Below are 18,796 nucleotides of genomic sequence, written 5' to 3'. Positions count from 1 at the left end.
GAGCTCATATCACTTTATACTTCCCATTAACATCTACTAACTGTATACAGTCAGTTATAACCCCAATATTATTTTGCTGCAAGACCAAATATGATTTTATTATAATAACGCAAAATTAGCATTTAAAATTTTTATATACTAAATAGTAATCAAAATGTGGTGTTATATACAATTTTTATCTTGTTAACTTATACATTACTATTTCCATTTACTTTTCCAGATTCTACAGACAGCAATACATTGTTTGCGGAAGCAAATGGTATCATTATGATACCATGCAGTGAAACGTCTGAAAATGTTGCAGCGGTCAAGTGGTACATAAATGACCAGCTCCTCATCGGCCATGACCTCAATCCAAAACCCAGTGCAGTGAATGGCGATAAAGCAGGAGTGTCAGTGGGTGAAGACTATAGTCTTACACTGACGGACCTTAGTTTGAATGACACTGGAAATTACACATGTAGGCTTGTCAGTACCAATGGGGATTCCATCAGCAATGTAACCCGTGAAGTTGTCATTCGAGGTGAGTCTGTATTTCTTTTGGTCATCCTCACCATCTGTCATTGTCATCAAAGAGAAGACAGAAGGCAGCAGTGTTATCATTTTGTTGTCATCATCTTTTGTTGGCTTTGTCTTTCATCTGTCTCTCTGGGGGTCAATAAAATAGGTACCAGTCAAATACAAGGATCAATGTAATCTACTACCTCCTCCCATCAAAATAGCTAACCTTGGTTGAGGTGGCTTGGGATTGTTTTGCGGAATTTGTTCTGGCTCTTTTCCTTTTGAGCTTAGATCCCAACTTTACATCCTGAGTTCAAATTTCACCAAGGTTGACTTTGCCTGGCATCCTTTCAAGGTTGATAAAATAAGTACCATTTGAGTACTGGGGTTGATGTAGTCAATTAACCCTTTCCTCAAAAATCTCAGGCCTTGTGCCTAAAGCCGAATGGATTATTATTAAGGTAACAAGCTAGCTGAAGTGCTTGGGCACCAAACAAAAGACTTAGCGGCATTTTGTCTGTCATTAGATTCTGAGTTCAAATTACACTGTGGTCAACTTTTTCACTATCAGATCTAATACATTGATTTTATTGCAGTACTAAATTATTCAGTGAGGTAACGCATACTTCATTTTATTCAAGATGGATTTTATAACAATACTTACACTCTCGGAGTGGTTGGCATTAGGAAGGGCATCCAGCTGTAGAAACTCTGCCAAATCAGATTGGAGCCTGGTGTCGCCTCCTGGTCCACCAGTCCTCAGTCAAATCATCCAACCCATACTAGCATGGAAAGTGGACATTAAATGACGATGATGATGATTTACCTTACCTGTTATCCCAACATTTTGTCTTGAGTGGGGAGATCATTGCGATCAGTTCTAAGTGTTTGGTCTTCAATCCATTCTGATAGAATTATTGTCTTCAGATTGTCAGGTTAAGTGACTGTGTATCCACCTGCACTATAACCAAGCTGATTTACAATAACATCAATGACTTTTTCCTTGACTACCTCAGTTTCAGTATTTCTTGTACTAGGTATCACTTCTGCAGTGGAGGGATGTTTTGCATCATCTGAACATGACCATTGGCCTGAACATATACTTGAATCTGTTGGATATCCATGTCAGTCAACAGCTTATTTTTCATTATGATGTTCCTGTGAACATTAGCTAACATATTGCTATTTATGTTTGATCTATTGGTAAGGGTTTTATCTTCTGCCAGTTTAAGTATGTTCGCTCTGTATTAGATCTACCCAATGGAAAGTATATTGCAGTATAATAGGTCTTTAGAATGACCTTGTATTCTTTGCCTTTTGTCTTTTCAGGGTTCACAAATTGAGTACCAGTGAAGCACTGGGTTCAATTGAATAAACTTTGCCCTCCACTCAAAATTGCTGGTCTTGTGCCAAAATTAGGAAAGAATATTATTAGACAAATAAAACAATGACTGAATACATTTCTCCGCTTTTAAGCAAAGTGCAGATATAAATAACAAGCATTTTGAATGGCATTCTTTCTTTCAGTATATCTTACTATGGAGATTTAAAACACTATTGTGTGCCATTTCCACCACCATCATGAAAGTAGAAGTGCCACTGTTAACATTTTAATCAACTAATATATTTTCCCTAAAATATTTATCCAGTGAATTAATCTGATAAACCATTATTACCTAGTATCAAATAATCTTCTCTATGTGAGCTCCCGATGCAGCACTCTGCCCTTTTATTTAAAATTGTAATTTTAGTAGTTAATTCTTCCTATTCAGTGTGTTCTCACAGCTTGTTTCATTATTTCCCAGCAGACTGCTGAAACATGTTTATTGATTTATTTTACAATCTATAAATTAATTAGTTAATTAATTGATGATTAAACAATGATTGATCAAAGCTTGTATTTGGTCAGTAGAGCTATGTTTGATGTACACTTCCTTTCCTCATTCTGTTCACTTAACAGGATGACATGTCTGACCAAATATTAAAGAAAGGGCCAGAAAATGAAAACAAAAGTATTTTTTTCTCAACTTAGCCATGTGGTTAAGAAGTTCAATTCGCAACCATGTGGTTCCAGTTCAAGACCACTGCACAGTACAGTGGTCAAGTGTCTTCTCCTATAGCCTTGTGGGTGAAACTCTATGGAAGCACAGACATACACATGCATGTATGTGTACACACATAAACATATGTGTATATACATACATGTTTCTTTGTCTTGAAGGCCATTATCAGGGATACTAAATAATGGCTAAGATACACACAATAATTTTGCTGGTTGAACCAAATCTTGCTAACTTCTATGAGCGTGAGTGGTCATTATCCAGTATAGGTGCTTTCACTCCATTCAACTTTGTGCCTTTTGCATCAACAGTAACTTAGCTCTCACTCTCTAATATTCTTTAAATATGCTAGCTGTCCCAGACAAATTAGTTTTTTGAGGTCTTCTGTTCTATTGTATTTAATTATTTATCCAACCTATTTGATACCATTCCTAGAAACTTTATTACTATTGGTATTGCAGAGAACAGAATTACAGTAGCACACAAGACCATGATTTTGATATTTCTCTACTGTTTCTTTCTTCTGTGCTACCAAGTTGATTATATCCAGACATTGCCATGCCAGTGGCTTTTACACACTCTTACCCCTTCACTACTGTCTGAATATATGGGCTCTCTCTCTCTCAGGAAATCACAGAATATTTAGTAGTTCTTGAACTCAAACTAGAGGGCCAGTATTCATTACCCATCGCTTCAACAGTCTGTTCTTTCTAGTTAACAATTCCCAGTATACATCGTCAGTCTTCCTTTGTATTTCTTTTCAACTACATTAATGTTTTCTCTCATCAAACATGCTACCCTTATGACCCTTACTGCCACACATTCTACTTAATGTATGGGATCTGATCTAGTTTGATACATTATAATGACAACAATAGTAAAAATAGTGATGATAATAAATGAACAAAAAAAGAATTATATTAAAGGAATTATTATTATTATTATTATTAATAATAATATTGTTATTAATATTGTATTTGTGTGTTCTATTATATTTCAATTATCTTTGCATCCTGCCAAAGAGATTCCCAAACTACAACAATAAATTCTATTACATGAATTAGATTAGCAATACTCAATGCTTAACAGACATCGGTTAGAAAAGACATTTCAATATTGTTTTTGCACTTTTTAAAAAAAATTTTGGTTTAGTCTGCCAAAGAATAATCTTTTTCATATTTTTTTAATGTATATATGTATTTTCTTTGTTTTATTTCTTTAATCTTTTTTTTTTCCTCTATCATTCTCAAATCCATTTTTCCATATGTTAGACAGTTCTAAAATATCTGCAATATTCTCTAATATTTTGGCATGAATTATTGGTCCAAGTGATCTTTTAACAACTGATTACTCTGCCTTAACATAAATCACTCAGCTGTGAAGTATAGGTTATATTCCTCACCTTTTTTTTTTTGTTTTTTTGTTTTTACATCTAGTGGGAGTAAAATCAAAAAAAAAACTTTACATGTCAATGTTGTGACTAATCGCACTATATCCTTATACATTACTAAGCATGCCTGCAATGTTTGCAATCATAGAAATCCTGTTTTATGGTAGTAAAACCCTGTCTGTGAATGCCAAGCATTTAGTTTTCATTTAAAATGGCTGTACCACCACCACCACTACCACCACCATCATCATCATCATCGTTTCCCATACTTGCATGGATCAGATGGAGTTTGAGGCAAATTTTTCTACAGCTGGATATCCTTCCTGTCACCAAACCTTACATGTTTGCAAGCAAGGTAATGTTTCGCCATGGCCAGTCAGGTGTTTTGCAAGACATTGGAAATTAATGTCATTTATTTACAACAATCATGCAATCTCAAGACAAGGAGACACAAACATACACACAAGCACACTTTGTTCAGCCTGCCGCTATAATAGAAGACCCTTCTTCAAGGTGCTGCACAGTGGGACTGAACCAGAAACTGCATGGTTGGGAAGCAAACTTCTTACCACACAGACATGCCTGCCATGATTAGGTGAATTTTTGCTGCAAAACTCTCAAAAGGAGAGCCTTTGAGCTCAGTCAAAAGAGTCAAGATGGATCACTCTCAGCATGTGCATACATGTCAAAGACACATGCTATTGCAAGGAAATAATAGTATTATTAGAGAGAGAGCTGGAAGAGTTAATAAGTTTTTATATTATGAACAAGTTGTTGATGGTGTATCATGCTGAAGTTGCTACTTCAGTAGATGATTGCTAACATTTGATTCACTTAGCAATGGACAAAGCTACCTTGTTGTAGATATCTCGGCATTAGACAAACTTGTTGCACTATGTGTTAGTTATTCTGTTAGTTAACAATGCTAAGCTTAACCCAGTTTTTTTTTGTGTATGGGTTGTTGTTTTTTGTTTATGTTCAACCCTAGGCCAGCCTTCATTGAACAGACCTATGATCACCTATTGTTGCTGTCTCTTTGTCTATCAGGGACTACACTGTTCGATGTGTCCTCTATTTTAAGATGATATCCACAATTTAAATGCCTAAAAATCACAAAGCATATTTGTACATCATACATACATACATACATCATCATCACCATTTAATATCCACTTTCCCATGGTTGCATGAATCAGGCGGAATTTGTTGAAACAGATTTTCTACAGCAAAATGCCCTTCCTGTTGCTAATCCTTACCTGTCTCCAAGCATGGTAATATTTTCCCATGGCTAAGTATGTTTTTTTCTCAGAAGACGAGAAACAAACAACCTCACTTATATGACAATGATGCTGCTTTACAAGCATCATGTGATGTCTAGACACAGGTACACACATGCACATGCATGCCATTTGCACATTCAACTAGTTTCTGTCTTCCAAATCCACTCACATCGCTTTGGTCAGCCTGGAGTTAGAGTTGAATATACTCGCCCATGCATGCATGGTATACACTTGTTATTGCCAACAATGAGATAAACACAATATCACTTACCAGCCAGTACATATAACTGCAGTTTACTTCTGATCAAGCTGAGATGATGATCATGATGTAGAGCAGCGCTTCCTAAACTATGGGTCACAACACCATTTGGGGTTGTGAAGTGAAATGCTGGGGGTCGCAAAAATTAAATTCAAACGCTTGAATTTCAGTTTGTTATTTCACAAATGCACAACATTTAACATGATGCACCACGCAAGCACTGCAGTAATAAAATGCATGTGTGGTGCCATTGCAACTAGTGCAGTGACAACATAGGTATTTTCAGTGTAGTTGGTTGATTGTATTCATCTCAATAAGTGTATAAATAACAATACATTTTACTGTTTTATTCAATCGAGGTCGGTATTTATTTAAATAATTTCATAGTTATTTTATGAAATGTTATTTTATTTATATTTCAAAATAAAACTATTTTTACTCATTGATAAATGGCTGGACTTGAGTAACAAAAGTAATGATGCAGATGGCAATGCTACAAAGTCTGTCCAAGCAGGACCTAGTAATCAGAGAGAGGCACCTAAGATGCAAAAAAGAAAATACGATGAGTCATTTCTCCAATTTGGCTTCACTTTTAATAATAGTGATGGTATGGAACAACCTCTTTGTTTAATTTGCAATAATGTTTTGGCCGTGGAGAGTATGAAACCCTCAAAATTAAAAAGGCATCTTGAATTCAAACAGCCTTCATACATCAGTAAAGCAAAGATATATTTTGAAAGACAGTTTATATTTTCAAATATAGAAAAACAAAATTTTGAGAAATTTATGACTATAAACGAAAAATATTTATTAGTATCATACGAAGTTTCATATCTAAATGCAAAAAAATAAAAAGCCATATACTATTGGGGAAGAACTTTTTATTACCTGCTGCTTTGAAGATGGTAGAAATACTTCACAGAAGTAAATATGGTGATGAAATTTGAAAAATTCCTTTGTTGAACAATACAGTTGCCAATAGAATTACTGAACAACCAATTTGAGCTGCTTATTTCTATTCTTAAAGAAAACCCAAAATTCAGTTGGACAAAACAACTAATATTTTTAAAATGGCTCAATTGTTAGTATACATCAGATACATTTATAAAGAAAACGACAAAGAAGGATTGTTATTTTGTCATCCTTTGGAAGAACATACATGAGGGAAAGACATATATAGTAAAGTTGATGGATTTTTTAAAAACTGTAGGTTTGGAATGGAAAAATTGGATTGTAGTATGAACAGATGGTGCAAAAGCAATGATGAGCAAAAATATTGGTTTTAAATCATTTGTTAAGGCTGCTGGTAATAATCATGTAACTTTTACACATTGCATGATCCATTGCCCTAGCAGCAAAAAAATTAGCACTGGAATTAAACGATGTGCTTCAGGATGTTATCAAAATTATAAACTTTATTCAAAGCTGTACCCTTAACAGCCATTTATTTTTAAATCTCTGTATAGACATGAACTCAGTACACAAAAACTTATTATTACACGCAGAAGTAAAGTGGTTGTCAAGAGGGTGAAGTTTATACAGATTATTGCTGTTAAAAGATGAAATTATTATATTTTTAGCTGAACAAAAATCTGATCTTGCTGCTCTTTTCCAAAATGACTTATGGCTTTCAAATTTATGCCGTTTGTCAGATATTTTTGAGAAACTAATCGATCTCAACTTGTCTCTTCAAGGAAAGAAAAGTAATATATTTACTTCAAATGATAAAATTGAGGGTTTTATGAAAAAGATCAACATTTGGAAGAATAAGGTGAAAAATGATTCATTTGAAATGTTTCTGGTTATCGAAGATTTTATAATTGAAAAAAATAATTGTAAAAATTTAATTGTAACAATTATTATAGACCGCTTAAATACCCTAGAAACACAGTTTTGCAAATACTTCATTTCGAATTTCAATTTCAAAAAGTTATCTTGGATTCAGAAACCATTTTCAATTGACGTTGATGATATCAATGATCTGCTGTATAAAGCCCAAGAGGAGTTCATTGAGCTATCGAGTGATTCAAACTTGAAACTTGAATTTACAAAATAATCTTTGACTGAATTCTGGATTGGAGCTAAAGCTGAATTTCCCACAATTTCTGAAATGGCATTACATGTTCTTTTGTCATTTAGCACCACATGTGAAATGACTTTTTCAGCTTTAACCCTCATTAAAACCAAATATCATTCAATACTGAAAAATGTAGAAGATGTATGTATATTGTTCAGCAAAAAAATAAATGATTTATGTATTTATTTGTATGTTTTATTTCATATTTAATACCTGGGGATCGCGAAAAATCTTGTGATGAAAAATGGGGTCATGAATGAAAAAAGTTTAACAAGCACTGATGTAGAGGATGATGATGATAGTAATGATGTTGGTGGTGATAATGATAACAATGATTTGAACCAGTTTGGGTGATCCTCACACTTATCATGGATCTTGATAAGTTGTTACCTTTGTGCCCTTTTTATATTCTGAAGTTCTGAACATAAGGTTTTCTAATCTCCCAGTAAAAACACATACCTGTCATATACTGGTTTGTTTTCATTCCATTACACTTCTTCCCTAAAACTTTGTGCCTTGTTCTAGTATAAAAATTTTCCATGGTGGTTCTACTTTTCGTTGCTTTGTTTGCTGCCGCAACTTGCTGTTAGCTCTGTTAAAACAATTGTTAAGATTTTTGATTTAAACTACAGAGCAACATCTCCAGACATCTTAACACGTATGTTTCCATTTTTTTTTTTTATTTTTAATATTTTTTCCTCACCTATCTGTCTGTCTGCTGCTTCATTTCAGTTCTTGGCAGTTAATTAATATTTACATTTATTTTTGAGACTAAGTCAAGTTATATATGTTTAGATGTGTGTGTGTATATATATATATATATATATATATATATATATATATATATATATATAAGAGAGAGAGAAATAGGAGTGGTTGTTCAAAGAAAGAAAACTAAAATGAAAATCAAACTAAAGTAGAAGCTGGAAATGATCTGTGTTCTTCTTCCTCCTTCTGCTTCTTGGCAGAATAACTAAGAGAGTTGGAAAGATACTTTATAATATTTCTTCTGACTCTCTATATTCTGAGTTCAAATCCTGCCATGGTCAACTTTACCCTTCATCCCTCAGGGTTGATAGAGTAAAGCACTAGTCAAGTCTCAGGCATCAACAGTATTGACTAAACCCCCTCCCCTTAAATTTCGAGCCTTGTGCCTATATTAGAAACAATTTATTGTTATTATTATTATTATTATTATTATTATTATTATTATTGCAGTGAGGTAGCAGATCATTAACACACTGAACAAAATGCTTAGCAACATGTTTTTCAGCTTTGTTCTAAGTGCAAATTCTGCTGAGACTTTCCTTTTGGGGGTCAATAAAATAAGTACCAGTTGAACACCAGGGTTGATGTAATCAACTTACCTCTTTTTCAGAATTGCTGGCCTTGTGCCAAAATTATTATTATTGTTATTATTATTATTATTATTATTGAGTGAGAGAGCAGTGCATGCCATCAAAGTGACACTGGGGTAAAATATATGAAGCCCAGTATACCCATCATGACTACCCATCTGATAAGGGTACACTAGGCACATGCATCACAACCACATGTGCACGATATAGTGATCTCATATCAAGATGAAAATCACATTAGGCTCAGTCAGAATTTTTTTTTCAGGTTGACTAGCTCATCCCACTCAAAAGGTCCCTGAATAAGGTTTAAGGATGAACAAAATACCCATGTTTTCAGAGGTGAATTGTTCAAATCCCAAAGAATTCCTCTCAATACATTGCTATGATGTTCCCCCACTACTTCTGCTTGTGATCATAGATGCACATATTGTCGGCCATTAAGGGACATGCTCCACTAGTTAAGGTCAAGCAACTGACAAGCAAATCTATGGTATTGAGGAGAATATTTTATACCAAGACAAGATAATGTACATGATAACACTTCCAATCAGTTAAGATCAAAAGCTATGAGAGCCACTGCCTGGTACTGCATCAGGGCATTCAAAAGCCTTGAGAATCATTGCCTGGTACTGTGATTATTTATTATCATTATTACCTCCGCCTTAACAAAGGTGGTGGTATTGTTTTCAGTCGTGCTTGTTTGTCTGTTTGTCCATGGACAAGATATCTCACAAACCGCTGGATGGATTCATATGAAACTTTCAGAGATCTTTGGCCTCGTGACTGGCACGAACTGATTAGATTTTGGGATCGATCCAGTACCGGACAAGGATTCTGGATTATTTTTCTGGTTTTTTAACTTAATTTTTGAGAGTGGTCGGGTTCATTTTTAGTTTCCTTGTTTTTGAGAGCAGTCGAGTTTATTTCAGATATTCTCATTTTAAAACTCATCTCCGGCTAATTATTGAGAAAACGTTGGTGTTGCCTTGGCAGAGGTTTGCCCTGTCTGAGTGCTCTTGTTGTTATTGTTCTTGTTAAGTCATGGTAGCAGAATCATTAACACACCAGACAAAATTCTTAGTAACATTTCTTCCAGCTTCATGCTTTGAGTTCATGCTTTGTGATTCATTTCCAATATTCTGATCATGAAGAAAATTTAACTTCCTTGGAAACAAGTGAGGCCTGGCAGCAGGAAGTGCATCCAACCATAGAAAATCTGCCCTCAATAAATTCACCCCAACCCTTGCAAGCTTGGAGAAGTGGACCTTAAATGATGATGGTATGTATACATACATACATACATACATACATACACGCGTGTGTGTGTGTAATTTTTTTCCATCATGTATTTTGAAAATAATGGCATATTGATAATGAGGTGGTAATGGGCCAATCACTTACTCACTGCATTGCCAAAGTTAAAGGGCCAGGTAGCATCTCTGCACAAATTGTGTGGGATAAAGATACTACGTAGTATTTTTTGTTTGGCACACCAATTTATTGGCAAATTTCTATCTATTATATATGAAAATATATAGACAGATACATATTTGCGTTTCTATGTATAAATATGTATGAGTATGTATATACATATTTACACACACACACACACGTGTGTGTGTGTATGATGTAATATTCCTGTGTTAAGTTCATTTATCTATTTGATAAGGTTTCTGGCAACCCTCCACATCAGACTAGCCTAGTGAGGCAGCCATTTTAGTTGTTGATGACCCAGTCATGTCTACTGCACATCATCAGTAGCACCCATGCATGACCTGACAGAAGTATGTTACAAATAAACATTATCAATGTTGCTGTGATCATCAACCTTGCTCAGATGTTTGTAGCATATGTTGTTGTTTAGCCACAGGTTTAACTTGGAGCAAGTAGACTCATGTTTGATGGCAATACAGCTGTTACTATTCTGTTGTTTGTTTTTTGGGCTATCCAAGACTACATTAATGAATGTGTCATTCCCCACCACCACCACCATTTTTTAAAGAGGGTTTGGTGTGGTAGGAAAGGTTTTGCTGTTAGCTTTCGCAGGTCATATAGAGCTCCCCCCATTGCTTTATCCACAACACCCATTCACTGTGAGTTTACGCATGCCTGTAATATACTTACATATTGATGCAACATAGCAGACTGGTTAAGAAGTTTGTTTTGTAATCACAAAGACCTTGGCTCAATCTCAGTATGTGGCAGCCCATGAATTGTGGGTGAATTCTGGTAGACAAAAACAGTTTGAGAGCCCATTGAATGGACTGCACTTGTGAAGGCACATATGGCTTAGTGGTTAGGACATTCAGCTCCTGATTGTAAGGTTGTGAACTTGATATGCAGCAGCATGTTGTGTCCTTGAGCAAGACAATTTTTATTTCTTGTTGGACCTTAAATGATGATGGTGTGTATACATACATACATACGTGCGCATGTGTGTGTGTGTAATTTTTTTCCATCATGTATTTTGAAAATAATGGCATATTGATACTCCAGTTGACTCATCTGGCAAAAATGAATTGTACCTGTAATTTAAAGGGCTAGCCTTGTTACATTCTGTGTCATGTTGAATTTTCTTGAGAACTACATTCAAGAGTACATGTCTGTGGAGTGCTTGCATGTTGATTTCGTGAGCAGGTTGCTCCATCGATCAAGTCAACTGGAACACTCATCGTCGTAACTGATGGCAAACCAGGCCACTTGTGATTCAATGGTTTTGCCTTGTCATACACTGTCACACTAATTCTCTCTGGGAATTACGAGTAATGTGTTTGTTGAAAACTCAGCCACTTACATGCTAATTTAGGAAGCAGATCAATTTTTTAAACATATGAGTACTCATACCCAAAATCATTAATCCATTTACTTTCAATTATCCTTACACACACAGTAACACATGTCTATATACTTCATTTTGTAAATGTGTGTGTGTGAAATACTTTGCCATAACCCTACCTTATTGTTGACACCTTCCGTTTAAAAAGGAATCACCCTCTTAAGTCAGAGGCAATATCAGTATCACAAGGAAGCAGGATGATCCAACTCCAAGAGGAAGGGGTCTAAGAAAAAGAGGAAGTGTGATATCCAGTTACTGTGACACCTATAGCAGTTCGTTTAGACTTGAGAGGAAGTGCCAGTACTCTGTACCATAATTAACAGGATAAATGTCAATGAATGAATGAAGTTGGAGTTGTTTAGCCCCAGGTCAAATGTGATTGAATAAGACCTATGTTCAGATATGTTCTAGTCATGACCACTTTGTCTTCTTAAGGATATTGAAGACGACATTATGCAGTGTCTTTTCCTTTTTAAGACTAGAATGTGACTTGAACAAGATTTGGGTGCTATTTTTAGCAGGTTTGATGACCTCATATAAAAACTCCCTCATTGGTTCATCTATAACGCGTTTCTCTTACATTTCTGAGTATGTGTATTCACACACACTTGTACAAACCCACACGTGTATCTGCTATATTCCTCCACCACTATCCTCCTCCCGCAGCTGGATTATACTGGCTCCCTGTGATGCTGATGTCACATCTTAGACAAACAGTGAAGTAATGGTAGGAAGAGTCTGTGGTGGAGGCGTGAGACCAGATAGGGAATCTTCTAGATACTACTGGATAGTTTCTATCTTGCAGATTAACATATTTCCTCAGAGAAATATATATATATCTGTTATTTATTTTTTCTTTCTAACATGTTTATTTTGAAAATATTCCATTCAAGATTTTACATGCACGTGCAAGAACACACACACACACACACACACACACACACACACACACACACACACACATTAAATTATGAAACTACTTGTTATTGTTGCTAATCATCAGGTGAACCGTGATCTGTTAATCCTTATGATAAAAGACATCCTGCCAATGACCAAGTGCATTAAATGTGTCCTTCCATCTTCAGGATGAAGAAGTATTAGTTGATGGAGGTTTGGCTGGTATTTCTAGCAAGTTGGGTGATCACATAGTCCTTCCCACCTACTCATTGACTCATTGTATATGTAGTTGAATTATTAGGTACACAGACAGTCATCATCAGTTTATGTCTGTCATGTGGTAATGGCATTGGTTGGGTAAGTCTGCACCAGCACAGTATTTTGCAGCATTTCGCCACATGGTGTTGTCGTCATTCACCATCTTCTTTATGAGGTATAGCATCTTGAGGTCATCTTCCACTGCATTGTAACACATTTACCTTGGTTGTTGTCTTCTACGGGCTTCTTTCACTGGGATTATTTGTTGCACTCTCACACATATATTTACACATACCTGTGTGTGTGTGTGCACGCGCATATGTATGTGTGTGAGTATGTATGGATGAATGTGTGTAGGTATACACACACACGTGGTATATATATATATATATATATATATATGTGTGTGTGTGTATCTTTGTATGCATTTACACCTCTGTATAAGTATGTATATCTATATATGTATACACATGTGTATAGATATGTGTGTGTGTGTGTATATGTACATACATAAGATGTTCTAAACTTCAACAACCTCATTACATCTCTTTTATTCAATTCTCTTCATTCATATTCTCAGACCCTACTTTTGCATGTGTGTTTTAGTATAAAATTCACTAACATTACTGTTTGTTCATTCGACATCCACTTTTTCAACGTGGTTTGGGTTGGAGAGGGACTTATTTAATGCTGAATTTGATGACCAGATTCCCTGACTTAATTGCCAAGCCTTATCTATTTTTGAATTAAGAGATTTTGTTTTATTCCACTGGTCTTCCAATGTGTAGAGCGGCTAGACATAATGTCAACTAAATATGTAAATATCATATCTCTATTTCAGTGAGACAGTTTCAAATAAAGCTTTGGAACATCAATATTTGCACACATTCTCTCTTTCTCTCTCTCTCTCTCTCTCTCTCTCTCTCTCTCTCTCTCTCTCTCTCCCCTCTCTCTCTCACCAGTAAAGCATAGTTATTAATTGTTCACATTCACACACTGTGTTTGCTTATTATTATTATTGCAAATTATATATGTTGAACCAATTGCTTAAAAGAATTTCTTCCAGTTCTTTACATTCTGAGTTCTAATCCTGTTAATGTCAGCTTTGCCCTCTATCTTTCAGAGTTAATAAAATAAGTACTAGCCAAATACTGGGGTCAATGTAAACAAATTGCTGGTCCTGTGCCATAATTTGAAGCATTCATGTAACTCTGCATCAACCTTCATTGACTGATAATCATCATATATACTTTCTTGATGTGATCACCCTGTCACTTTTTCAGGCATAGTATATACACAGTTACATTATCTATTGTTTCCCATAGGGCTATTTTGAAATACATTTGGCTGCTCTTTCTAGGAAATCAAACCTACAAATAGCAGCTCCCTTGGCAACAATTAAGCCTAATTTTCAGCAACATGAACATCCTCATCATACACACATACATTAAAATTTCTATATTTTGTCATTACTATTCAGATGTTTAGATAATTTCTCATAACCAAGAGGTTGTGTGTGTATGTGTGTGTGTACAGTGTCTGTACATCTAGGTGGGGTAGCTGCTGGTTGGCAAGAAATATTTGGAAAGAGATTTACCATGAGCTCAGACTTCTATTACATAGAGGTGTGAGGAGAGATTGTTGCAAGTAAGAAAATATTAAAGAACTCGGGTAGATGTTTGGCATATAAATTAGATTGTGTGTATGCATATGATATATGATTTATGTTAGCTATATCAACTATGCTTCGTCTGCTGCATACCCCACACCTTAAAAATTACAGAACGAGATGAAATCAAATGCTAAATAGATCACCTACCATCTATCCATCAATCAGCCAGCCAGACACTCTCAGTTATCTTGGCAATTCAAATATATAGGTATGTGTGCCTGTGTGTAAGATTGATTACTGAAGCCATAACTGAACTGTAGCCCTGTCTGTTTTTTTTTTTTAAAGATGAATTTTTTTGTATTTCATTGATTTTTTTTTTTAATGCATTACCCTGTGGCCATGTTGGAGCTTCACACTTGAAGGTTTCATGAATTGCATTAGTTTTAATCAATTGTATTGTCACCACTACTTATTTCAATCTGAAAGCAATTTTTTAAACCCTTTGGTACTCGGATTACTTTGGAAATTTAATGCTCACCAATTCACATTGTTTTGAATTACTCTTGCGTTATCTTGTAGCTTCAATATTTCAATGATGTGATTGTTTATTGTTAGGATGACATTACAGAGTAGGTGCAAGAGGCCGGATCTGGACAGTAGGATATTTGGACCAGATATGGCCAGTTTAAATGCTAAAGGATTAACCTCTATCAGATTGCTAAATCATGTTTTTGATGTAAAGAAACCCAACTTGATACATTGGTTTACACCAGTAAAACATAGTCCCAAACACAGATACATGGTGATACAGACACACATGTGTGCACGCACACACACGCACAATAAAGTATTCCACACTGTTTCTGTCTCGAGAAGACTATTTGTCAAGCAGAGGGCTACAGTCAGACATTTTACCCATAGTGCCATATAGAGAATTGAACCTGCCCTCTCATGGTTTCAAAATGATGTTAACCACATGGCTATGTTTGTTTACAACACTAAATTATCCAATGTCCTCTGATGTTTCAGGTCTTCCTGAAATAGTTATGGTGATGATGATAATCATTATTGCTATTTTTTGCTGCTAAATGAAAGATACTGTGTCTGGTTCCCATTCGTTATCAATACATTTTTACATAGTTTGCTTGTTGCTGTCAGATTTCTTCTGCTATTATCAGGAAATAGTTTGGCTTTGCTATCCATTATTAATTATTGGTTGTGTTCTGTTATCTCTGTATCGAGTTTGTATTTATATTTTGATACTGATGTAGGAAACTGTCTAGAAACATTGATTACTAAAAGAAATGTTTCACACATTCTCGTGACTGTAGGGCTGGAATTATAGCCAATTGACTGATATCAGCTTCTAGTGAAAGGCAAGCCAATTCAAGCTTGATTTTAAACTCAGGATGTAAAGAGATGTAACTATGTACTCCAAAGGCATTTAGTCCAACTTGTCTTCATTCCTTTTCTAAAAGCCTTTACATGGTCACTCAGTCTTCAAGAAGTACAAGTCAGATCTTCCCAAAACCACACCCTATCATCTTTAGGAAAAGAGAAAGCATCACATTGAATAATGTGATTCTAGGTAACCCTGTATCTGAAGAAGTAAAATAGATGTGATTGTCATGGCTGTATTGACTTTTGATCCTGTGTCTCTGATCAGAGTTGACTTGGGGCTAAACAGCAATGATGCCTCTAATAATGATATCATCATCATCATCATCATCGTTTAACGTCCGCTTTCCATGCTAGCATGGGTTGGACGATTTGACTGAGGACTGGTGAAACCGGATGGCAACACCAGGCTCCAGTCTAATTTGGCAGAGTTTCTACAGCTGGATGCCCTTCCTAACGCCAACCACTCAGAGAGTGTAGTGGGTGCTTTTACGTGTCACCCGCACGAAAACGGCCACGCTCGAAATGGTGTCTTTTATGTGCCACCCGCACAAGCCAGTCCAGGGGCACTGGCAACGATCTCGCTCGAAAATCCTACGGGAGCCAGTCAGGCGGTACTGGCAACAGCCACGCTCAAAATGGTGCATCTCATGTGCCACCCGCGCAAGAACCAGTCCAGGGGCACTGACAACGATCTTACTTGGCTTGCCGGGTCTTCTCACGCACAGCACATTTCCAAAGGTCTCGGTCAGTAGTCATCGCCTCGGTGAGGCCCAATGTACGAAGGTCTTGCCTCACCACCTCAGCCCAGGTCTTCCTGGGCCTACCTCTTCCACGGGTTCCCTCAACTGTTAGGGTGTGGCACTTTTTCACGCAGCTATCCTCATCCATTCTCACCACATGTCCATACCAGCGCAATCGTCTCTCTTGCACACCACAACTGATGCTTCTAATATTCAGCTTTTCTCTCAAGATACTTACACTCTGACGGGTATTCACATTGACATTACACATCCAACGGAGCATACTGGCTTCATTCCTTGCAAGCTTACGTATGTCCTCAGCAGTTACAGCCCATGTTTCACTGCCATGTAGCATGGCTGTTCGTATGCATGCGTCATACAGTCTGCCTTTTACTCTGAGTGAGAGTCCCTTTGTTGCCAGCAGGGGTAAGAGCTCTCTCAACTTTGCCCAGGCTATTCTTATTCTAGCAGCTACACTTTCAGCGCACCCACCCCCACTACTAACTTGGTCGCCCAGATAGCGGAAGCTATCGACTACCTCTAGTTTTTCACCCTGGAATGAGATAGAAGTTGTTTCCTGTTTGTTTACAGTCTTTATTGCACCTGAACATCTGCCACAAACAAAAACTAACTTGCTAGTTAACCTGCCTTTGATGTTGCTGCACCTCTTATGTGTCCATAGCTTGCACCGGGTACATCTTATAGAGTTACTACCTACTCCTTTTCTACATACTGAGCAGGGCCATCTACCTGAAGGGGTTTGTGTTTTATCTACCTTCCTACTTATTAGGATTTTGGTTTTAGCTAGGTTGACTCTAAGGCCCTTCAATTCTAGACCTTGCTTCCACACCTGAAACTTCTCCTCTAGTTCTGATAGTGACTCCGCAATTAGGGCAAGGTCATCAGCATAGAGGAGCTCCCAGGGGCAACCTGTCTTGAACTCCTCTGTGATTGCCTGGAGGACTATGATAAATAAGAGGGGGCTGAGGACGGAACCTTGGTGGACCCCTACCTCTACCCGGAATTCATTGCTGTACTCATTTCCAACCCCCACCTTACTGGCAGCATCTCTGTACATGGCTCGCACAGCTCTCACTAACCATTCTTCTATCCCAAGTTTCCTCATTGACCACCACATAAGGGATCGGGGGACCCTGTCAAAGGCTTTCTCCATGTCAACGAAAGCCAGGTACAGAGGTTTATCCTTAGCTAGGTATTTCTCCTGCAGCTGTCTCACTAGAAATATGGCATCAGTAGTGCTTTTACCTAGCACGAACCCAAACTGCATCTCATCTAAATTGATTCGCTCCCTAATTAGTTGGGCTATGACCCTCTCTGTAACTTTCATAACCTGATCTAACAGCTTGATGCCTCTGTAATTATTTGTATCTAAAGCGTCACCTTTACCTTTGTAGCAGTTGACTATGATGCTGCTACACCAGTCATTGGGTATGACTCCTTCGTGTATCACCTGGTTCGTAATACGGGTGACTAGGCTATAGCCAACACTGCCAGATATTTTGAGCATCTCTGCAGTGATTCCTGATGGGCCGGGGGCTTTCCCGGTCTTCATACTCTTAATTGCTTTATCTACCCTGGTACTATCAACTCGGATAGCTGGTCCCTCTATTGGGTCGACATACGGCAGGCTCTCTTTCTCCCATTCATTCTCTTTATTAAGCAATCTATCGTAGTGGCATCTCCAGACCTCTTTCTTTGCATCCTCATTTAATGCAAGCGTACCATCATCCATGCGAACACATTTCTCTCCTACAACATCACTATTCTCTCTCCTACTCTGTCTTGCAACACGAAATACCTCGAGTCTTTGGTCCTCACGGCGCAGAACATTGGCAAATCTTTCCTTATCTGCTTCCCCTCTGGCTAAATAAACCTGTCGCCTAGCTTCCCTTCTGGCACATTGGTACAATTCCCTGCTAATAAGTGAGGATGCATAGCCTAGTGGTTAGGACGTTGCTCTCATCACAAGGTCGTGGTTTCAATTCCTAGACCAGATGGTTTATTGTGTTCTTGAGCAAAACACTTCATCTCGTGTTACGCTGTGATGACTTCAACACCTGACACACCGTGTATTTGTTCAGGCAACATTGATTTGATGTGGGGAGT

At 37.0% G+C, this 18,796-nt stretch overlaps 1 protein-coding gene across 3 annotated transcripts in view; it reads left to right on the top strand.

The window, feature by feature from the left end:
- LOC106881686 (putative receptor-type tyrosine-protein phosphatase mosPTP-1) overlaps nucleotides 1–18,796 on the top strand; it is a 305,456-nt gene that overhangs the window by 171,027 nt on the left and 115,633 nt on the right. For all 3 annotated transcript variants that reach the window (XM_089352243.1, XM_089352242.1, XM_089352241.1), the window contains exon 3: nucleotides 221–523. In XM_089352243.1, the coding sequence (XP_089208369.1) occupies nucleotides 221–523 (303 nt within the window). The remainder of the gene's footprint in view (nucleotides 1–220; nucleotides 524–18,796) is intronic.

Source organism: Octopus bimaculoides, chromosome 5 (assembly GCF_046866305.1).
Source record: "Octopus bimaculoides isolate indiv1 chromosome 5, ASM4686630v1, whole genome shotgun sequence".
In the NCBI taxonomy this organism is placed as follows: Eukaryota; Metazoa; Mollusca; class Cephalopoda; order Octopoda; family Octopodidae; genus Octopus; species Octopus bimaculoides.
This window is presented reverse-complemented; position numbering and strand designations above follow the sequence as displayed.